The sequence below is a fragment of the Onychostoma macrolepis genome, chromosome 03, assembly GCF_012432095.1.
Source record: "Onychostoma macrolepis isolate SWU-2019 chromosome 03, ASM1243209v1, whole genome shotgun sequence".
In the NCBI taxonomy this organism is placed as follows: domain Eukaryota; kingdom Metazoa; phylum Chordata; class Actinopteri; order Cypriniformes; family Cyprinidae; genus Onychostoma; species Onychostoma macrolepis.
This window is the reverse complement of record NC_081157.1, coordinates 40,715,209-40,739,025: the sequence shown is the minus strand read 5'-3', so window position 1 is coordinate 40,739,025 and position 23,817 is coordinate 40,715,209. Positions and strand designations below refer to the sequence as shown.

Below are 23,817 nucleotides of genomic sequence, written 5' to 3'. Positions count from 1 at the left end.
TCTTTATGGATTCACACTTCTGAACAGGGATACTAAAATCAGCTTGTGCATAAAAAATACTTCTAATCTTTGTGGAGAACCAAATCCCCTCTCATTCTTTTCCTCCCTCACATCCTCAAGGGGTGCATGACAAATGAAATGAGATCATACGTGTGGTCTCCTCACTGACATCATCTCAAACGACGAGTCCTTTGTTGAAAAAAACAAAACAAACAAACAAAAGAAAACATGCATGCCTTGCCGCTTCGCTCGTGATTCCAGGCATTCGAAGAGCTGAAGAGTCCATGTTGTTTTTGATAGTTCTGGCACGATAGAAAATAAATGCAGCTTCAGAGTCTTCAGATAAAGTACAAAACAACTGAAAAAGCATTCAGGAGCATTCAGATGTAGAGAGATGAATGACACATGGAAGAAGAAAAGGGTCATCATGGATTGGTTGTTGGTGTCGTGATGGCCATCAGGTCTTAAGTATTACTGAAAGAGAAGAAGAGGTGTTGAAAGAATGAAGCAAAGTGAATTGCAAACAAAACACCTACTTCGAAAATGATACACATATAAACAATTCAATAGAAAAAAAGACACAAGAAGAGACACAACAAACAATATTGCTTTACAAAGGCAGCCTGTGATGTTTCTGTTCTGTAGCTTTGTATATTTTTTTCAAACCATACAAACTTTTGGGGCCAGTAAGATTTTTTTTGTAATAAATTAATGCTTTTATTCAGAAAGGATTAATTACATTGATAATAATAATAAATTATATTAAATGATTAAAATATTAAATGATTTCTGAAGGATCATGTGACAGACTGGAGTAATGATGCTGAAAATACAGCTTGCCATGTTAAAATATATTAAAATAAAAAAACATTTATTTTAAATTATAATAATATTTTACATTAGTACTATTTTGAATAAATGCAGCCTTGTATAAGAGAATTAGAGACTTCTTTCAGAAACATCAAAAAAAAAATTACCGACCCAAACTTTAAAATGGTGCATGTCACATTCCAGATCCTGAACTGACAAAAAACTACATCTTAATCTAACCTTTAAAATATAATATCAGATGTATAAACAGGTTACTTGTGAAAATCACTACTTCTACAAGCTATAAAACAACAAACTTCATTAGATACAGGCCAAAGATCGATCTCACCTGCACTGTAAAAAAAAAAAAAAGTTGAGCCAACTTAAAATTTTAAGACAACCAGCTTCAGCAGAATTTATTTTTGTGGGAGTTTCTTAAATTTTTGTTGTATAAACCTAAAACGACAAGTTGAGAAAACTCAAAAATCTGCTGAAGCTGGTTGCCTTAAAATTTTAAGTTGGCTCAACTTTTTTTTTTTACAGTGTGTAATCAGATCTAATTCAAATCCTGAGCTAAAGCTTCAACTTAACATTGATCCAAATCGCAAAGTCAGCTCTAAGCTAGCATTCAATTTCACATGCTCTGGCCTCGTGGGACGGATACTCACCTCCCCAGTTGATGACGATAGTAATAATAATGATGACAATCCCACCCACCAATGACACGATGGACAGGATTTTTGCATTCTGGCCAAGACGACGCGCCCCATCCATATTGCCCTGCTGCAGACTGTTTCGAGACTGAGAGTAGAAAGAGAAGTTGAATGAAAAGGAGGAAAAATATACATAAAGAATAAATAATTCCATTATCACCTGAAGGAATTATGCCAAATACAGTTTCTTGGCTGGTAAGAAATGTTTTCAATTGAATCTCCAAAGGCAAAGAAGTTACTTTTGTTCCCCTTCGTAGCATAATTTTTGCATACACAAGTGAAATCGCAGTCCCTCCTTACTCGACAGAAACTGTATCCAGCAATCCCACCCCATGAACACACAAGCACACACCATGACTGAGAAGGTCAAGCCGACAATGTTAATGGGCCAGACAGGGCAGAGGCAGGCCAGAATCGCCCATATGAGATAATCGTTGGGTTTGGATCCGTCTCCGACATCGGTAGCCGCGCTGGGCTGTCGGGTGAGTGACGGTCGAGGTGACCCCATGTGACTCACTGACCCGGAGCGGCTGCTCAGCCTGGCTCGCCCGTTTGCGTGCGGATGGTTGGGCTTGGCATGCTGCTGCCGCGGAGGAGAAGCAGCGCTCGGAGACCTTTCGATAGGACCAGGGCAAACACCATTACCTGTAGTGATGCGAAAGAGAGAAACACGTGAGACAATAGCTGGATGCATATAAGCCTGCATTTCAGAGTGTCTGTTTTTAAAAGAAGCGATTCTTTTGTTTGTTTCTAAACTAAAGGCACCGATATCTCCTGCTTAGTTTTTACTGGCAGAGTGGAACTGCATCTGACTCATCTACTTGTTGAGAAAAACAGACAAGAAAAGAGAGTGGGGGATGGTACAAATGCTGAGAAGAAAAGGGAGTGAAAGCAGAGCGAAGTTGTAAATCATTTTGTATCAGTCTGGCTCCTGGTCTAAGATTAACACTCAGAATTTGAGAAAAAAATGCTGAGAGATCATTTTTCTCGTAAGGACAGAAGGAGCAGCTTGTACATCACTGTGGGACTATAAGGTGATTATTAAAAACCCCATGCCTTGACAAGTGCTGTTTTCTTTCCTTTGTTAATGCACTGTCATTCAAAAGTTAGCATGATTTATTAAAAACAAATGAATGCTTTCGTTCAGTAAGGATGCACTGAATTATTAAAAGCTGACAATAAAGAGATTGTTTATAAAATTAACAAAAACTGGTTTTGCTGCAGTTCTTTGGAAATTTTGGGGAAAATGGGGAATCATGGTTTCCACAAAAGTATTAACTGTGTTCAACATCGATAATGATAAGAAATATTTCCTAAGCAAATCAGCATATTAGACTGATTTCTGAAGGATCATGTGACACTGGAGACTGAAGTAATGAGGCTGAAATCACAGAAATAAATTACATTTTCAGATGTGTGACCATGGACCACAAAACCAGTCATAAGGGTCAAATTTTCAAAAAAATTTTCAAAATGAATAAGCTTTCCATTGATGTATGGTTTGTTAGGATAGGACAATATTTGACCGAGATAAATCTGGAATCTGAGGGTGCAAAAAAATCTTAAATATTGAGAAAATCGCCTTTAAAGTTGTCCAAATGAAGTCCTTAGCAATGCTAAGTTTTGTATATATCTAAGTTTTGATATATTTTCTGTAGGAAATTTAAAAATATCTTCATGGAACATTATCTTTATTTAATATTGTTAATATTGTTGTTTTATTTAATATCCTAATGATTTTTGGCATAAAAGAAAAATTTATACTTTTGGCCCATACAATGTATTGTTGGCTATTGCTACAAATATACCAGTGCGACTTAAGACTGGTTTTGTGGTCCAGGGTCACATTTATTAAAACAGAAAACAGTTATTAACAGTTATTAAATTGTAGTAATATATCACAATATTAATGTTTTACTGTATTTTGATCAAATAAATGCAGCAATGGTAGACATAAGAGACTTCTTTCAAAAACATAAAAAAAAACTGTGCTGTAAGTTTCCTATTGAAACAGGAAGTAGGGGGTGTCATATCAAAGGGCTACAAGATTTACCAATTAATATTGCTAGTCAGAGGCAAGTGGTATTAGGGGAAGTGCAAGTGCAAGATAATGTCATGAGTCTTAAATATGAATCTACTAAATTTTAATTTTGTAATCTTTTAGGTGTACACTGGCATACAGATGGCCTCAAAGCTAGCAAACATGGATTTAACTCTAATTTTGATGTCATGGGGTCTGATGACAGGTGATATGAACAGGTCCTGATCTACTACCTTAAATGTAAAATTTAAATTAATTTATATTAAAAAGTATTCTATAAACTATTTAATAAACAAAGAATGCAAAATGCATGACTAAAATAATTTTAAAATAGTTATTTACTTGTTTCCATATTCTCGTCGATGACTGTCAGTTCATCTCTGGGTGGGGCATCCTGAGAGGGGGCGGGGTCTCCAGCGGGGGTAGGTGTTGTGGTGGGGGGTGGATCTTGTTGCTCGGTCTTGACTGGCTGTGAGGTGTTGGCGGTGAGGTCCGACTCTGTACCTGGTTGCTGACTGGTCTCTTGCTCTGATTGTTGCTGTTGCTGTTCTTCCTCCACAGCACCAGGAGCAGCAGTGGGAATGCTGGCCTCAGCGTTCACATCCATTCCCAAGATGTTTATGACAACTGATGTGTGGCAAAATCAAGCTTATATGTCCGTATAAATTTAGGGTTTCTGATTCGTTGAGAACTGTTGGGTAAAAATCAATAAAAATATTTAAGACATTATATAAATTGTACAATGCCTATTGACATGTCTTTATATTATGAAGGCATGGGACGATAACCTGTTTCAAGGTATACCGCGGTTTGGAAAATTAACGGTTTCAAAACCACTGAAATTTCCCGTTATACCGATCCTGCGGTATGCGCAGTTGTTTACGTGTCGTCAAAGACGGAAAGTGCAGGACTGTGCGGCCCTTCCTCCTTCGTGCGGTGCAAGCAGTAGTCAGTGAGAGTCACCTGTGTGTAGGATGATGGCCGAAGGAGGTGAATCCCTGGAACTTTTTCCTCCCTCAAGTTACTTCACAGAGCGGGGAATCAGACTAAAGTACTACGTTTCTGGGATTTAGTACAATGATTAAATTTAGCTGGTATCACGTCTATAATTTTAAGCCTCCTGCCATTGTTTACATCTGTTCAAAATCACGTCATTTAAAAAACAAACAAACTGCTGGCTCTCAAGTGTCTTTGCCACTGTTTGGAGAGAGACTGTGTGTGTGTGTGTGTGTGTGTGTGTGTGTGACACAATCGCGCGCTCTCCTTATGTGTATGTGCACACATCTTTGTACCTCACCGCTCATAACTTGGACTGAAAGATGAATGTGTAGAAAGTGAGCATATCTCCAAAAACCTTGTTGAGCTGCAGGTTTAATGACTGCATTTATTTATTTTTTTATAGAAATTATGATTTGATTTGATTTGTTTTTGATTATTGAGCTGTAGGTTTAGGTTAAGTGACAGCATTTTCTTTTTTTTTTCATTTAGAAGGTTTTTTTTTCTTTTTTTTTAAAGAAAATTATTTATTTATGTTCTTATTATTGTTGAGCTGCAGGTTTAGGCTCACTTAAGTGACTGCACTTAATTTAATTAACAAGAATTCAATTATTTATTTTAATTATTTAGCCTGACATGTGTACTGTTCCAAAATGTTCTATATTTCTTAAAAATAAAATATATTGTGTTCAGTGGAAAAAACGTTGTTGTTTTTTACCAAGACATTTAAAAATAACATACTTTAGAGCTGTATTGATACAGCTGATACCGTGAAACTGATATTTATATCTAAGGTTATCATACTGTCAGAATCTCATACCGGCCCATGCCTATATGAAGCCAATAATTTACACGACCATTCAGTCCTGTGTGTAAATATATATATATATATATATACACACATACATACATATATATATAAAATTTCTTAAAATTTTTGAGGAAATCAAATGGCTGAATTTTGTTACTGAATATTAAGCTGGAACAGGAGAAACCAAAATAAAATCTACATTAAGTTGCTATCATTTTGAGATAATAATATGTAAACAAATTCACTATACTTTATCTGTTCTGGGGTTTCAACATCTCAGTCTGCACCTGTTCACCTGCCGGCATTTAATCTCCCTCAGAGCAGGAATCTGCCCTGAGACCCCGCAGGGACAAAAATGAAACAAAGACCACAGCCTTGTTCATCCGCCTCATCATACAGATCTGAAAGATGACAGATTTTTGTGGGACTGCCTAAAACTACACAACATGTTGGAGCTGTGTATGGTCTTTAAAACTAGCTGTCACACCCAAGATCTCAGAAAACCACCTATTCAGTGTAAAATGACTCCAACAAAAGACCCTAATCGTATTCAGATAGAAACAAAGTAATATACTCATTGCATAAAGTACACGCTGTACTTTAAAGTCCACATGAGCCTTAGATTTAGCCTATACACCAACGTCTGTGAGAAAACAAAGAGCATCAATTGACACACCCATATCTGCTGCAACTATAAAACATTTTATGATTTATGACAATATATACTAAATGAACACTGCAACTGACTCGCGCGCCATGTCACTTTTAACATCAATTGAATAATCAATCAATCTCACATCAATGACTTTTCCCTTTCATCTGTCTCACGCTTTGAAATTCAAAGAGGTACCAGTGTAAAGATATTAGCACACAACAGACACAGGCACACACGGGTCCTCTGTACGCCTGCCAAATGGCCAAATGGCTATAATTCAGTGAGAATAATGGTCATAGAGCACAACGAGAGCAGTGCATGCACATATATACATACAGAAGAAAACAGCAGTAAGAGAAGTGACACACCCACAGCGCCCGAGCCACGACTGATGCACTGATGCGAGAACCGAAATGATCTTTAAAAACCAGGAGCAAGCATGCAGATCGAAAGTGAACTCACCTTAATCTAATGCAAAATGACTGCAAAAATCATTAGGATATTTCTCATTTTGAATTTAAATCAACAGTAGCACATCGAAGTTCGTGTGGTGCCACAGAATTAAGATGAAAATAAAGAATTTCTTTATCCTACCATAAACTAGTGTGTATCAGTGCAAAAACGTGGGGTGATCTGTCGGCATATGATCCACTGCGTTTATGACTCTGTTCTCACTCACTGCGTGAACCTGTGCGCGTGCTCCACTCTGTGGCATGCGCGCGTTTCTCTTTTTTGGTGGTTTACTCGTAGAGAGAAAGCTCTGGATAGTGATAGGGATTTTGATTCAGTAACTCGAATCTTTTGAGTCGGTTGAATTAAAACGATTCCTTTTTGCATGTTTCCACCATACACACCTACAGCAGTCTTTTGTGTGTTACTAGTGTCATTTAAGGTTAGTTCTTGCACAGTAGTTGAAAAACAGAGGGAATCGATCTGCTCTGATGTTTTTTTGAAGAGAAAATGATTATGATGCTTAAACAATGCTTTAATATTAGAGCGTTTTTTAGATAATTATATGTTTTCAATTCCTTAAATAAGGTCCGTGGTTCACACAGGCTCAAGATACTTTCACGTTTTATTCTACGACATAAAACACACCAGTTACACCAAAAACTCGCTCACTCTGCTGTTATTTAAATACGTGGGGATACGTTTTTAATTAAAATATTCATATTAATCAAGGATTTATTGACTTTTAATGCACCTTATTTCGAAATGTACAGAAATACGTGCTTTAAATGTCCTTTAGTTATGATTATTTCATTTATTCACTATATTTATTACTAATGTCTCATTTCAGTTTTAGTTTGTCTCTAGTTTTGTGTTTATTCATGAAACGGTTCCTGTAGCGTGGATTAAAATTCATATACAGAGTAAATCCTTCACTGAACATGTTAAAAGTAAGTTTGAAACAGTTCTCGAGAGCGCTGGTGGTGACGCTGAAGGCGAGCGACCGTGGTGCTGTAGTTCGTTTGTAGCCTAAGTTTAGCTTTTTAGTTCTGGCGCTTTTATTTAGGCTTCAAAATTCGTCATGTATATTATTTTGTGAAGATTATCTTGATGGACAAAACGTGTAAGTTTCATGAACTATGGTTAAACACAAAGTTTATTTTTTGCGATAATCCAAAAGCCTATGGGAAAATCTTATTGGCTTTTTGTCGAGGAACCAGTTTCATGCTAACAGCCGATCCACCTACAAAGTGACCATAGTTCCCCCAATCTATAGGTAGGCTAATTCTGATACACGCAATGACTATCCATTATGACGTGTATGACATTTTTATATTTATGTAGCCTACACAATAATATTATTTTACACTGTAATCCTTTAATTTTTAATATTTGGCATGTTTGTGTGCTGCTGCAGGTCCCAGAGTGTGTAATAAGCAAAGTGAACGCGCGTTGTGGACCCGCCCAGAGGCGCATTTTCTACTAACGCGCTTTTTAAATAACAAAAAAATATTGCACCATTGACTTTAGACCAGGTTTGAGTTGGTCTATGGCGCAGTCTATATTCAGTTCCTCAAAATAGCAAGGCGCCAATGATGCGCCTGAATACCTCTTTTTTTAGACCAGCACGCCCATGGGCGCACAAGTAACGTGAGTTGCGTAATCAGATTACTTTTTCAAATAACTAGTAAAGTAATGCATTACTTTTTAATTTACAAGAAAATATCGGAGTTACTTTTTCAAAAAAGTAACGCCAGTTACTTTGTTTTCCCATTTATTGACTGAAGTCTCCTGTCCCCGTGTTGTGAGAAATCAGAAGTGTTTGCTGTGTGAACATGATCTTACTGTAGTTTCAGACTAAATGTGAATGTGCATTAATTCATCTCACTTGCAAAAAAACAGATTTAGTATTCATCGAAATGAATTAAAACAGTAAAATGCAAACTCAGAATATGACTCAAAGCTGCAATAATTAAATATGTTAAATAACACAAATGTATCTAATGCCATTTTATTAACCAATGTCTTTGCTGCTGACCTTTGATGATCCAGTTCAACCATACTAATAAGCAAAATGACTTTAGATAAACTAACAATTGTGCTTCATTGTTTTTTAGTGTTGAAGAGTGTTGAACCTTCTTCTCCTGCGTTCTACTGTACAGACGTGAATTTACTTTTCCTTCAGACTGAGGTTTATTCATTACACTTTTTGGTGTGAAAGGGCTTTTACATTTGCTATAAATAGAACTTCTTATATTAAAAACAAACAATCAAGCCCTGCTCATATTTAAAAAGTAACTCAAAAGTAATGTAACGCATTACTTTCCATAAAAAGTAACTAAGTAACGTAATTAGTTACTTTTTTAGGGAGTAAGCAATATTGTAATGCATTACTTTTAAAAGTATCTTTACCCAACACTGTCCATCACATTTATTTAACCCGCAGAAGTGTTGTGAGCTGAACTACTTTCAAGCCTATTCATGAACGATTCCATTGCATATGTCATGTGACAAATGAACTACTTCCAAGTGAAGTAATTTTTATTTCTCTTTTTTTCTAATTTGGGATTTGATAAAGATTTTGCAAAGGGTAATCGGTCTAAAATATAACATTTTAAGTAAGATTAAACGGGAGAGTAAAATGAATAAAAACACTATATATAGCCAGATATCTAAATCACAAGCATTAAAATCCGTATTTATTAACAAATGTTTATTATGATAATATTTCTTATTTTTTGGGCTTTACTTCTGACATGCCTTTCTATTTTAAGTCCGTCTCGGACACACCTAGACTATATTTACCTACCTACCATTTTTAATCATTTTTTTCCCTCAATGTCAAAAATTTCAGGTTTTACTATCCTTGTGAGGACAATGTAGCATAAACAATACACACACACACATTTTGAGTACTCTGATTGGATGTCCTGCCCCAGGACATCGTTTGTTGTTGTATGAATCTGTGGTATAAATATGATCCATCTTCCCTAATAAACTTGAGACTGTTATGGTAGTACACTGGCTCTCTGTCTGCTTGATCATTCTCCCAGGATCCCGCTCCCTGCTGTTGCTCTACACCACAGGGCTTGACACACAGCTGATGACTGATAGATGGCATCGAACTATAATTTTATCTAATTTTAGGAAATTAAATAAATGAAGAGCGATGATGAGCAATGCAAATATTTTATTTGATATTTGAGGTATTATTGGACATTAAATGTTGTTTTATTGCTGTAAAAAGCAAAGCACAGTAAAGAAACACATATTCTAGAAAGCTCTTTTGGTTGAAATGAATTATTTAAGGCACCAAAGGCACATTTCAGCATGACACTCAAAGTCTATCTAATGTATACGTGTTAGTAAAGCCAAAACATATCTATTACAATGAACTGAGCGTTAGTTCAACTAAGACAGCAAAGGTGCTACTAATGCAACACTTACATGGCTTTACCGTAATAGCTATTAGGAATGAAAACAATAACAGAGTACAGCATCACAGTTTTTATTTATGCATATCAAGTGGTATAAGGCCTCTTAACCTCTGTCTATACTATTTTTTATTTATTCACCCTGTCCTTTGCCCTGCAGAGCCCCCAGAAGGCCATTGGCAGTAGTAAAGAGATTAATAGGAGAGGAGCCATCTGTAATGAGAGTAGACTTCAGACCCAAAGACTGCAGGAGCTTCACCTGGAAGAAAACATGGTACATGTCAGACAAATTATTTTATTAGGTTTTTTATCCCACTGACAAAATATTAAAATGACAGAATCTACATCCATCCATAAAACATTTGTGATGCAAAGCCACTACAGAAAGACGTTCATTTGCTATCCCAATGCTGACTTACCTGTAGTTCGGGCCCGGCTCGGGCCATTTCCTTCAGGGTTTCTGTGCCCAGGCTCTCCATCAACTGCTTGAAGCGCAGGCTCTCAATATCTGCCAGTTTCTGCTGCTTCTGTACCTCCAGTTGGTCCATCTCCTTCTTGTAATTCAGCTCCTGCTCACGCGCCTTACACAGACGGGCCAGCTCAGCGTCCTGACACACAGAGGAGAGGGAAATGGTCAAATTATAACAGGTTAAGAATAGAAAAAGATGAGAACTAGCAAAGTCTGGATGACATACGGCCTCGATTTTCTGGGCCTCTGCTTTGAGTTTGGCCTCTTCGACCGCTGCCTCTCCCTGTATACGAGCCGCCTCGGCTCTAGATTGTGCCTCAGCCTTCGCCGCTCCTGTACTCTCCACTGCAGCACTGAGAAACACACACACTGATTATTGACCATGAAAATGTTACATGTGCAGACAAACTTTAGCATAGCATTGGCCCTCGCAGTGAACTCACCTCTGAGCCTCCAGCTCAAGCAGCTCCTTCCTGGCTTTCTCTGCCTCTGCCTGGTCTGTGATCTTCTGCCTCTCCAGACGACCCCGAGCCTCCTGCTCCAGACGCTCTGCCTCGTGTCTGAAAGAAGGAAAATTAATGTAAATAGGCATGACAGACAAATACATAGGAAAAATAGGGAAAGCTGGTTGAATAACAGAAATTTGAGTCTTCTTTAAAGATACACTATGTAATTTTGGGCACTCTTGCAGTTAATAAATGAAACTGTAAGTGTATTGCGAAAGAACATTGTAAGTTACATAGTGTACCTTTAAAGAAAACATCAGAGGAAACCACTTTTTATGTAAATTGAGAGATTCAGAGAGACTAAGAATTAGGCGAAGGAAAAAAAAATACCCATCAAGCTTTTCACTATCACTGACACTTGCATGCGATTGTTGCATTTTGCCCCCCTAGTGGCAGTCGCACAGAACTTTCAAATTCTTTAAGAAGGAACAGTTACCCTACCTTTATTCACCAGGGGAAAATGATTGAATAAATAATGAATTTATAAATATATATCCACACAAAAAACAATGACTGTCAATACATCTGAAAAAAACATATGTGGTTTTCTAGGGCTAATTAATATAAATAATTAAGTCAGGTCAAAATGTATTTCTATAGCACATTTAAAAGCAACAGAGTTGCACCAAAGTGCTGTACAGAAAATGCAATATGAAGAGTTAATTTGCAAAAACAGATAACTCCGTTTTTAACCATTTTCAAAAAACATGTTTTTTCATTGTGCATTCCAATTAATCTCAATTAAACTGTAGTTGGGTTATTTTGATTTGGTTAAAAAAAATAACTAAAAAATACAGCTAACTAACACAATAAAAAATAATAACATAATAAAAAACAATTTAAAACTGGCTAGTGAAGGAGCAGACCTCACATTTGAAGGCAGGCTATGGGTTTGGCTGCTGCAAAAGAGAAGGACCGACCACCCTTAAATTTCATAATCACCCATTTTACAGAAACAGTGTTATATATTTGACCTTTTAGTGCAAAAATATTGGTAATTCTGACTATGGTTCTCACTAATCTAATAGTTCTGATTAGAAAAGCTAAAAGGTTTGAATATTCCAATGCATCTGAAGCTCTGGATCAGAAAAACTCTGCAAACGCATTTGATTGTAACATGACGCAGCTCCTGCACTACTATTATTGGAAATGAATCTGGAGTCTGTTGTTTGTCGGAGATAGTGAAAAGACATCTTAAAAGTACGTAATAATGTTGAATTCTGTAAAATAAGAAATTTTAAGAATTTAAGTATTTTAATTACAATTATTATACAATTATATGTAAATTAAAGAATTTAAATGTTTAAATAAAAAATATATTTAAAGAAAACAACTATAAAGACAGTAAGATGAAGTGTTTGGTTTGTACCGAGCAGCAGCCTCCTGTGAATTGGTGGTGATTTCGATGGCTAGTTGCACGCTCTTCTGCAGGGCGTCACGGGTGCGCTGGTCCACCGGCTCCACAGACTGAATGTCCACGCTGCTGATAACTAACCCGTTCTGATTAAAGCGCAGGCTGGACCGCACCGCCATCTTCTCATCAAAACCAAAGACAGCCGAACAGATGATCCTGATGGAGTTCTGAAAGAGGAATAGATGCATATGGTCAGAGCAAAGACATATAAGAAGAACAAGCCTGATCACATCCTTGAATTTACGTCTTGGGATATATGCTGCTTTCTTTGCTTTTAGGGGCTTAAGCATACATTGAAAATGAACAAATCAAGAGAAACACAACATGAAAGCTTTACAGTAAATAACAAGTGCAGCCGCAATATTTTAGGAATTTTCAAAAGTTTTAAAGCAATTTGTAACACATGGACACACAGGTCAAATACAGAAAATATACATTACTGTTCACAAGCTTGGGGTGGGTAAGAATTTTAACGTTTTTGAAATAAGTATTATATGCTCACCTGCATTTCTTTAACCAAATATGCAGTAAAAACGGTAATATTGTGAAATATTATTACAATTTAAAATAACTGTTTGCTTTTTTAAATGTAGTTAATTCCTGTGATGGGAAAACTGAATTTTCAGCATCAAGTGTGATATGATCCTTCAGAAATCATTCTGATATGCTGATTTGCTGCTCAAGAAACATTTCTTTATATTTCTTATAAATGTTGTAACGGCTAAATGTTTCTGTGGAAACCTTGATGCATTTTCTCAGGATTTTTTAAAGAAGAGAAACCTCAAAAGAACAGCATTTAATTGAAGCAGAATTTTTTTTTTGTGACTTTGCACATTAACATTGCATCCTTGCTAAATAAATGTGCTGTATTAATTAATTAAAAAAAATACACATCTTACTGACCCCAAACTTTTGAAAAGTAGTGCAAAGTTTAACTTTAATTGCCACACTTACAATCACGGGCAAAAGCCAGAGCACTAAACAAAGAGAGGTATCAGAGCAATAAAGGTGTCTAAAGGTGTGTCACATACCTTGTGGAAATCATCAAACTGCACTGAGGCAACCGCTCCTCTGATTCTGGAAGCGATGGCTTTGCACGCGTCACCCACAAAGTCTGGCACAGAGAACAGAGCCGTAGCTTTGGCCGCTTCAGTGGACTGTTTGATATCAAAGTGCCTGACACAGAGAGAAAGAAAGTGAGCTCACTCCTCTGATCAGCATATTGTTTATTTGCACTTGATTTTTACTCCGAGACGTTTTCTAATAAGACTTTAGAGCACACACAGACACAACGTACCAGTTGTAAGAGAGCTGCAGCTGCAAGCGAGCGTGATCGGCCGTCTCGATGGTGATGATGTCCGTGCAAAAGTCTGGGCCAAGCAGGAGACAAATGGTTTTGATGACATTAGGACGTTTGGGTTTCTCCCCGGAAAGGGAAAGAACTGTAAACTGCTCATCAGGACCCAGCATCACCATTTCAGGGCCAAACACCACCCTGTGAGAGAAAGAGAATGGCAGCCGATTTAGAATGTTCAAATTATGAAATCCGAGTTCTAATTAAGTTTTTCATTTAGAAATGTAACAATTAACTAAATTAATTAAATAAAACAAATAAGTAATAAATAATGAAAATACTTTTAAGAAGAATTCCACAAAACTTAAATATGGACCTAAAAGTCTTGGGAAACCATATGACTGTCACTCAAACAAGTATCACAACATACCTGGCCTTCTTCTCTCTGTAGTCGTACACCTGCAAGGCCGCATTGTGTGGGACACGATAGGACACCACTCTGGTTTTATCTCTATCAGCTTGCACAGTTGCAAAGTTTCTTCCTCGCTCCGAGCGGTCAGCTAGCGGGTCAAGGGATTGAGACAGAAGAGTCTCCACATTGGCTGGAAGCTCTTTCTCCCACAGTTCCTCATCATGCGTTAGCATGTAGGTCTGGCCAATCACAGCACGCACCTGAGAAACAGACGTTGGGATATAAAGCACTTTAATTTCATTGTGTTGTTTGTAAGGTTTTAGTATTTACCCTTGAGCTTGTTTGGTTTTGTCAATATGAATTAATCAAACTCAAGCTACACTGTAGTTCTCCAAACATGAGACTGCCTTATTATGTTACATTCATTATGTTACACCTTCTAAATTTACTAAATTGAAATAAAAGATTAAGGAATATTTCCTAACCCATATAATTGTTTGTCTGTCTAACACAAAAGCTACTCTTTTCCTTAAAATTAAACTGAATGGAGAAAATTAATAAAATGTATTTATTCATTAAATAAATATTGGTAACACTTTATTTTAAGGTGTCCATGTTCCACATGTTACATGTAATTACTATTATAATAACAATTAATTATGCATAATTACATGCAAGTAACCCTAAGCCAAACGCTAACACCTAAACCTAACCCTATAGTAAGTACATGTAGTTCATTAATATTACTCATTACTTAAATGTATAATTACACTGTAACAAGTACACCTTAAAATAAAGTGTAACCTAAATATTAATAATAATATTTATTTGAATGGTATATCTGTTATTTTAATATTCTGATGCCATATGACAGCTTTGTGTGTGGAATAATCTGAAATTTAAGGCAATATTCACAAAAAAATCTTCCCCTCCGCTGTGGCTTATAATCAAATATATGTCATTAGATGCACACTTTACAACAAATGAAGTTTTAGTCTCTGTAAAGCTTAACAAAATTTCATTTTTGCCTGAACTCTATGCTCTCAGGCCTAGTCTCAAAATATCCTCTAATTTTCCCATGTGACTATTCTTAAAAGAGTTTAAACACTCAAATGTGATTCTGAAAATCTTAGAAATTTAAAGAATGCATTTGGTCAAACGATTCTTTATAATCTTCCAATCTTGCCTTTCCAGTTTTGATGTCACGGACGTAAATGCCCTCATTCTCATCCAGCGGGATAGCATCTCGTCTAAGCAACACCTCTACGTTGGCGGGCGGCACGTATTCGATTGGGCCGCGCAGCATCCAACGGTCACCTGGACGCCGCTGTACTCCCCTCTTTTTGGCTCGGCTTTCCTCTTCTTCTTCTTCTTCATCTACCTCTTCCTGCTGAAGCATTGAGGAGCGGGGAGGTGGGGTGAAAGAAAGAAGGAGGGAGGAGTAACAATGGCAAACATTAGTGTAAGGTGGGGACAGACACTGCAGCACAAGTGGCATACGATCAGACTGTGTGTATGTGCGTGTGTGTATAAGGTGAATGACAAGAAAAAAATCATGTTTATCAAAACAAATATGAGGATGGGAATTAAAGTATTCATAATAGGGATGGGGAAGAAGGGAATTAATTAATGAAGAAAGTGATTCGCCCCTCTTTCTACCATATTAGTGCTCTACATGTCAATGTTAAATGACGATTTAAATTCACACAATATATTCATTGATCCAGAATCAACTTCTTTCTGTTCACACAATTTTTGACAAGGTGATTTATGAGCACTCTCTTGTCTTATCTTATAAAAATAAAGACAAACATTTTGGGAATGCTGTAAGAGTTATATGAACTATTGAGAACAAGGGGCAACAGCAGCACCTGTGAAACAAGTAACGTCTGTAAACACAATACACCCACTCTCTATTTGTCTTCTTTTGTTGTGAAATCTCCAACAACCTAGTCGGTCCACACCCTGCATTTTCACTCATTTCTCTCCTGGTTTGCATGAATCAGAGCTCTCTTCTTTTTTCTACTGCAGGGCGCAGGTGTTCAGAACACAGCACATGCAGGGACCTTAACAGCTGTTCATAAACTCAATTTCTAGTTAATTATGTACTAAATGAGTGATTTTAGTAATTCATTATGGATGATCAAACACGTCCTTTACCCCTTCAGTGTCAATGAAGGCTTCGACAGCACGCAGCACGAGCCCCTCCTCCTCTGACAGCACGTACACATCCTGAATGCCGTTCTCCAAATGCTCTCCTGGCCGGAGGAAGAACGAACGCTCACCCTGTGAGAAATAGTCGATGCAAGTTACATTTGAAATTTACATTGCAAAGTTATTATGCAAGTTACTTTTAATTAGAAATCTAATGTATAATCTACATGTATGGTTCTATTAGAATTTACAGTGGTTTCAACATACAACATAAAAATTAGCCAGCGATAATTATCACAGATTTTTTTTTTAAGTCTTATGTTAAATTTGAAAACAAAGTGTAACATTTGTTACACATGTTGTAACCTTTACATCTTGCACACTTTGCATCAGATTTATTTTTGGCAAAAAATTGCTCATTTGCTTGTTTGCAGATGCCATTTACATTAATATGGTTTCATTCATATATTTTTAAGTGTGACTTAAAAGTTCTTTATTAGGCCCCTGTTTATCTAGTGTAGCAGCCTTCAATGCAATGATGGCTTTCAGTAATAGGCACTTAACATTAAATGCTGTGATTTCCTGTGTTGAAACCACAGAACGATTCGCTCACCTTCACCACTCTCTTCTGTCCGAGCTGAGGTTTCCCATCAGCCCCCACGGGGTCCATAATCACGCAGTACTGCCTGCTGTTCAGAGTCGTTACGTCCACCACCCCGATAACCTCCTCGGCCACAGAGGGAATGTGAGCCTCTCTGTCTGACACGGTCACCAGCCACTCTTCTCCGGTGCGCCGCTCTTGGCCCCCGGCGTCACGGAACGGACGGATAGCGCGCACATGCAAAGCTTTCTAATCAAGGGGGAATGACAAGCAGGCGTTGATAATTAAGCTTGGAGCTAAATTGTGCTCTGAAGCTGTGACTTCATTAGTGAAGAGCTTTCATCCTTAATCACTATGTGCTATACGTTAACCTTTCTGTTGAACCAATTAACCCCCCAATCCCTTATTACCTGTCTAGTTAAAGTGTGAATGGAGAAATAAAACATGCTCCTGGGAACTACAGGGAAAGGGACAGAAGAGGGTACCTTGTCTGTGAGGATGAAAGCATTGACGATATCCACCACCTCTTCGTGAGCTCCAGGCAGATAAGCTCCCACCTTACTGACCTGCCATTCCTCACCTGAAACACACACAATTTCAGCCATATGTATTTGAATATGCATGCAAAATATGAACTATGTTTGCCTATACAATAAAAGGCAATTGGCCACTAAAAGGCCACTGACTTCCATTGCATACACATTTTTTTAAATATCTTTTGTGTGTTCCACAGATGGATAAAAGTCATACAGGTTTGGAACAACACGAGGGTGAGTAATGAAAATTTGAATTTTTGGGGGTGAACTATTTCACAAACCAGTAACTCTGCGGACTCCACTGCGGTCTAGGCCCTCTTTGCGCGCTCGGAGGCGAATGGCCTGATTCTCTCTGATCACCGTGGCCTTTATGACTTCAAGTACCGCCATCTCCTTCCTGGGAATGTACGTCCCTGCCGGAAATGAAACACTCACCAGGTTAGACATCTTACACCATATAATGTCACCTATAATGCATGCATACATTACGATGGATGCAGTGCACTTTACTGTGATTGAGAGTAACTTGCAAATTTAATTTAACTTACAAATTACACTTTTTCCAATTCATAGTCAACATGAAAATAAAATTTAAGTCAAGTCAAGTTAGGTTTATTTGTTTTTTAAAATTAATCATTTTGTGGTATTAGATTAGAAGTGGAATTATTTTTATCAGGCTAGAAAGTTATTCCATAATAATTCCTAAATAAGCTACTGCTGGAATCAAATTTGACCCCTATTTACTGCATGTTTCTGGGTTTATCTATGAATGCCTTTCCAGAAAATGTTTGTCTTCATTCACTGGCTCCATTCAGGTATGTAATAGCTACTTTTCACAATCCAATCTCACATTTCTTTTGTCATTAAGCATCCTGTTGTCATATTATGGAGGCAAGTTGTGTTGCAAACAGCATTTCATGTTGACCTCAGTTTTAATCTATCAATTGTTCAACAGCTAACTGCCTCTAGCAAAATGTAGTTAATATCTGAAAAACGGTGCTGAATAGATTCACTTTCCCTTTCATGACCACCATGAATTAATATAGCAAGAGCTGTGTTAGTGTTTAATGTTTCCATTATTCTGAAGATTTGTAGGGTTACCATTGTGGTGAAGAATAGAGCCTGTGGTTAGGTTGCAGAAGGGCTTCAAAACTCGAAGGCTATGCTGCATGTTGCTTAACATATACCGGTACATGCAAGTATATAGTGAGAGTCTCTTTGATAGTTACATTAGGACATGCAAGTGTGCTACTGATAACTAGTACTTAACCATAAAGCAAAATATGCAAACAATATTATCAATGACTTAGTTATCAATATTTAAATGAAACTGTAATTAACATGTAATTAACAATTAACTTAATCTTTGAGTTGGTTTACTTAAATGTTTCTCAGTTTTCTGAACTTATCGGATTTTACAATGCAGGCAAAACTAAATACACGAAAAACCTTCTTGAAAGTTATTTGGTCTTCACTCATCATGTGTAGGAAATAAAAAATTGAAGAGCGTTCTTCAGTGTACTGTAGCATTGCCCCATGAGGAACAACTTTACTGCCTTTTATTTCCCTCTGAACTTCATTATTTTAAACTGTCAGTTGCGTTGAGCAGGTAAACTAGTCCAAGCTGGCACACAAAACTCTGTAAAGCTAATGCTAGTTGTGCAGCAGTGGTACCTGGTCCCTCAAACAGCCACTCGTCTCCTGCTATCCTCTTCTCTCCTCCCTCCTCTTCAAAGTCCAGCAGGGCCTGCAGACGCAGGGCTGTGTCCGGATACACAATCTGCAGTGGCGTCACATCCTGTGAGAGACAGAGAAATAGACCAAGTATTTAATAACAATAATAATAAGAAGAAAATATATATTAATAATTAATAGAAATAATGATTATAATAAATAATGATAAGAGAACTGCTGCAAAATGGTGCTCGTTGTGATCTAGTTAACATGAGCTGATGGAAAAAACATAGGAGTGATACAGATATGCCTCTTTTAGCAGGAAACCACCACCTGTTGAAACTACCCACAAGTCTGAGCTCTTAAGCCACAAGCTGCAAAGCAACATGTTTCTCAACTTCATACCTTCTGAATCTCTTCACCAGGGTAGAGGGGGAACGGGTCCTGGGTCAGGCGGATCTCCAGGTCAGCATGTCTGAGCTTAGCTTGACCTGATGCATCAAACTGAACTTGGCCTTCGTCATTACGGGCAACAGGGTTGAGCACAACACAATAGTGCCTGGGTGGCACCATGATCATGCGGACAGGGGCAAACAGAACCCTGAGAGAAAACAGGAGGAAGAGTTCAGTGAATCACCTAATATCAGGACTTATGCACTCTCATTCAAACGTATGGGGTTGGTACTTTTATACTTTTATTCAGCAAGGATGCATTTAATTGATTAAATATCAGAGTAAAGACACATAATATTACAAAATATTTCTAATCAATGCTGCTCTCTTGAACTTTTTATTAATCAAAAAAAACAGTTTCCACAAAAATATTAAGCAGCACAGCGGTTTTCAATATTGATAATAATAAGAAATGTTTCTTAAGCAAATCAGTATATTAGAATGATTTCTGAAGGATCATGTGACACTGAAGACTGGAGTAAAAATTATTTCACAATATAACTGTTTTCACTGTATTTTTGATCAAATAAATGTAGCCTTAGTGAGCATAAGAGGCTTCTTTCAAAAACATGAACAAATTTTAATAAACACAAACTTCTGAACTGAAGTGGTGATTTGTATTTGTAGAAAAAAAACTGAAAAACAGCTTCAGATTCCAGTTTTGTAAAGAAGAGTGAAAAAGAAACTGAGAGACTAAAACTAAATCTATGAAACGGAACACTGACTTAAACACTATTAATAAATAGTTCATATCAGCTGTTGTTTGGATTCTGGGCAATAGAGGATTTGAAATAGGCTTGATTACACACCATATGAATCTCTTTTTCATCACAGCTTGAAACCGGACACGCTCCTAATTTGCAAATGTCCTACATATGATGCCCCAGTTTAGCCACTAAAATTTCTTTGTATACATTAAGATTAAAAATCTATTTACATCAAATCTAAGAAAGTTCAAACCAGTGGGAACCTGTATTTCAAGGGCTGTTGCATCATACAGTAGTTAACCTGATGTTTTCCAGGTTACCTCTCATTGTCCTGGCGTATATAGGTGAGAGGGCCGAGCTCCACCCGTGCAATGTTGGTGTTCTGATCCAACACATGGATGTAGTGGTGAGGTGGGATCCTGATGATTGAGGCACCGAGCAGATGATCAGCGTCCATGTTTCTTCCCACTGGTACTCCTCACAAACTCTAATTTGGAGGAATGTAGAGATTAGTGACCAAAATGCAGTAAAATGACGGAGAGATCTGTGCATGCAACTACTTCTTCAGGGTCATGTGATATTATTCCCACAATTTGATTAAACATTTATGCTGGCTTCCATTCGCTCCACGATACTTTAAAAAGCTACCTCTGTCTATGTCAGTCTGTATTATGCATGAAAAATCCAATAATATAAAGCTCAGCAGAATTAGTTCTTATGAGCGAACACACCTCAGCTTCTTATCTCTGTGGGACAAATTCATGATAGCGCTGCCAAGGGTCAGATGACAACACTTAGCTTGTTGTCTTTTTAAACTGGGATTATAACTGATAAAATGCTGATAAATCCATGATTTTGTCAAGTCTAAATTATAAATTTTAGTTTGCAGCAAGAAAAGTCTGTCAATCTAAATTCTCCTCAAACACACCCACTCAATTGTTACACCAACCTCTAAGAATGTTGCCCAACCCTTTCATCGCTCCTTACCTTAAACTAGTGAGGGTAGTAGTTTAGTAGTTTAGTAACAAGTAGTTTAGCTGGCAAATTCAGCTATTTATTATTATTTCAATTAAGTAATGCCATGCAATCTAACTGTTCTTCAAAGAAGAAAGTGTAATTTTTCATTAACCCCTTCAGACTGTGTGTGCATTGTAATGGACACCCCTTTCTCTGGTGTGTATTTATTAATTTGTCATTTGGTGCCACGCAAATTTCATTATTATTGGATTAGGTGCTACAAAGTCACCTATGACATTGTTGCTTTCTGACAAAGAGCATATTATTTTGAAATTAAGCAAGGTGGACTTTGTTACAACAGGCAGAAAAATATGGCACCATTTTAACTCCTATATTTATACCTTAGAAATTTATCAACAACAGTTTTACTGTTTCAGTGTGAATTGGAGACTCGCATTTAGGTCTAGTTAAAATATAAGGTCATAATATCATTATTGCAGGGTTACATTTCTACAACTAATTTCTTAATGTTGTACACAGTGTTGGGGGTAACGCATTACAAGTAACGCAAGTTACGTAATCAGATTACTTTTTTCAAGTAACTAGTAAAGTAACACATTACTTTTTCAAAAAAGTAACGCCAGTTACTTTGTTTTCCCATTTATTGACTGACAAGTCTCCTGTCCCCATGTTGTGAGAAATCAGAAGTGTTTGCTGTGTGAACATGATGTTACTGTAGTTTCAGACTAAATGTGAATGTGCATTAATTAATCTCACTTGCAAAAAAACAGATTTAGTATTCATCAAAATGAATTTTTGTAGGATGCAAAGCTGCAATAATTAAATATGTTAAATAACACAAATGTATCCAATCCTATTTTATTAACCAATGTCTTTGCTGCTGACCTTTGTTGATCCAGTTCAACCATACTAATAAGCAAAATGACTTTAGATAAACTAACAATTGTGCGTCATTGTTTTTTAGTGTTGAAGAGTGTTGAACCTTCTTCTCCTGCGTTCTACTGTACAGACGTGAATTTACTTTTCCTTCAGACTGAGGTTTATTCATTACACTTTTTGGTGTGAAAGGGCTTTTACATTTGCTATAAATAGAACTTCTTATATTAAAAACAAACAATCAAGCCCTGCTCATATTTAAACAATAACGCAAAAGTAACTCAAAAGTAATGTAACGCATTACTTTCCATAAAAAGTAACTAAGTAACATAATTAGCTACTTTTTTAGGGAGTAACACAATATTGAAATGCATTATTTTTAAAAGTAACTTTCCCCAACACTGGTTGTACACTATTACAAAACTTGTAGATAATCCTCCTACACATTTTATCTGGCCTTGCCTGACAGTGATCAAATTAACATTTCAAATAACTATCAAAACACCATAACCCATTTTAGTAGTTATGGCTGCATTCAGAACAGAAAAAAAAGAAAGATATTTTATGTCCCTGGTACATATTTTGTGTTTGTTGGCTGTAATGTGTACATTTACGCATACACAAGTTAACTCTCCACAGCAACACCCCTAAAACAAACACTGTCTGAAATCAATCAATCAAATCTCAAGCATGCCGTGACATCAGCAGGAGGGCTGGCCACCTTGAGGATGAACGCGGAAATTACAGAATTACATTAAACTAATCTATTACTTTAGTGATGGTAAAAACTGCAGCATCCCATGGCATCTGAAAGAACTGACTAAAGGTTGGCACGAGCCTGCGATATCACAAATTAAACTACTGTTTATTTTGATTTCTTCATCTGATAATATGCGTGTAAAGATTAATTTAAAGTCCAAATAAACTGCGACAGTTTGCCACGACTGAAAACTGCAACGATTGTCAATGTTTTGCATTTAAAGGCAACGCTGTTCCGCGTTGCTTAAGAAAATGCATCGTCCTCCGTGCTTTACATTTTCATTCGTTCATCATGACAACTCAGCAAAATTCACAGCTAAGCAAGTTAGATGAATGTAGCTGCCCTAACGACATAAACGAGACTCACAGTTTCAGAAGAATGCGTCTTTAAAGCTGCCAGTCCGAGGTTGGATCCATCAGTTTAAGACGCCTGTATGAATGCTGTGCGATGGTTTATAATAACTCGAGCTGGTAGAGGTGTGTCGTCTCGGGAAGGAGGAGGGGACCCATAGTGGGATTTCCCGGAGCAAGAGTCACAGTATCACGTGGCTTACTGTAGCTGGGTATAGAGATCAATCCTAGATCGTGATGTAGGCCTATTTAGGCAAATATATAATAATTTTATAATTTTATTTCAAAGCGTTCATCAACAGTAAGGGGGTGGCAGCTCCCTCTCTTAATCATCCACCTGTGTATTCGCTTTGTAACATTGCGATCAAACGATTGCCATTGCTTCCTGTTTTTTTGAGGTTGTGGTAAACTAGAGGTTAGGTGTGTGAGCTACAAGCAGCACATTGGAAATATTTAGTAATGTTAGAGTGGTGTAAAAAACAAAAGAACTTAAAAAGGCTAACTTAATAAAATCAGGACAAAGTGAAATTCCATTAAAATCAATCAGAATGTTCAATAGGATTCTAAGAATCCAGTAAGATCCTAAAGGATAAACTGAAATTCCAATAGGATTTTTTGACAATGGTATATTTCCTTGTACAGTTGACTGTGACATTTTATGGCTTTATTTAAAGGGGTCATGAACTGAAAAATCTAAATCCCCTTGATCTTTTGACATATAAG

The 23,817-nt window shown here is 37.0% G+C and overlaps 2 protein-coding genes across 7 annotated transcripts; both read right to left on the bottom strand.

Moving 5' to 3' along the window:
* Positions 1–335: 335 nt before the first annotated feature.
* On the bottom strand, positions 336–6,753 carry LOC131537918 (trafficking regulator of GLUT4 1). Of its 5 annotated transcripts, none has more exons than XM_058771622.1 (5): positions 6,621–6,753; positions 3,907–4,255; positions 1,876–2,168; positions 1,479–1,611; positions 336–474 (listed from the first exon to the last, which is right to left on the bottom strand). In XM_058771622.1, exons 2-5 carry the CDS (start codon positions 4,169–4,171, stop codon positions 458–460), a joined length of 708 nt encoding a protein of 235 aa, XP_058627605.1. In that variant the 5' UTR covers positions 4,172–4,255; positions 6,621–6,753; the 3' UTR covers positions 336–457. The 5 variants fall into 5 exon arrangements, with proteins under 5 accessions (XP_058627605.1, XP_058627603.1, XP_058627606.1 ...); XM_058771620.1 differs by having other exon boundaries at positions 6,489–6,741; XM_058771623.1 differs by lacking the exon at positions 6,621–6,753 and adding an exon at positions 6,363–6,440.
* Positions 6,754–9,651: 2,898 nt separating this feature from the next.
* On the bottom strand, positions 9,652–23,269 carry mvp (major vault protein). Of its 2 annotated transcripts, none has more exons than XM_058771962.1 (17): positions 23,111–23,269; positions 20,451–20,617; positions 19,376–19,571; positions 18,971–19,094; positions 17,578–17,709; positions 17,246–17,340; positions 16,773–17,009; positions 16,166–16,291; positions 15,192–15,395; positions 14,024–14,265; positions 13,597–13,794; positions 13,331–13,475; positions 12,255–12,466; positions 10,823–10,939; positions 10,606–10,732; positions 10,330–10,518; positions 9,652–10,169 (listed from the first exon to the last, which is right to left on the bottom strand). In XM_058771962.1, exons 2-17 carry the CDS (start codon positions 20,585–20,587, stop codon positions 10,044–10,046), a joined length of 2,607 nt encoding a protein of 868 aa, XP_058627945.1. In that variant the 5' UTR covers positions 20,588–20,617; positions 23,111–23,269; the 3' UTR covers positions 9,652–10,043. The 2 variants fall into 2 exon arrangements, with proteins under 2 accessions (XP_058627945.1, XP_058627946.1); XM_058771963.1 differs by having other exon boundaries at positions 15,192–15,392.
* Positions 23,270–23,817: the final 548 nt, after the last annotated feature.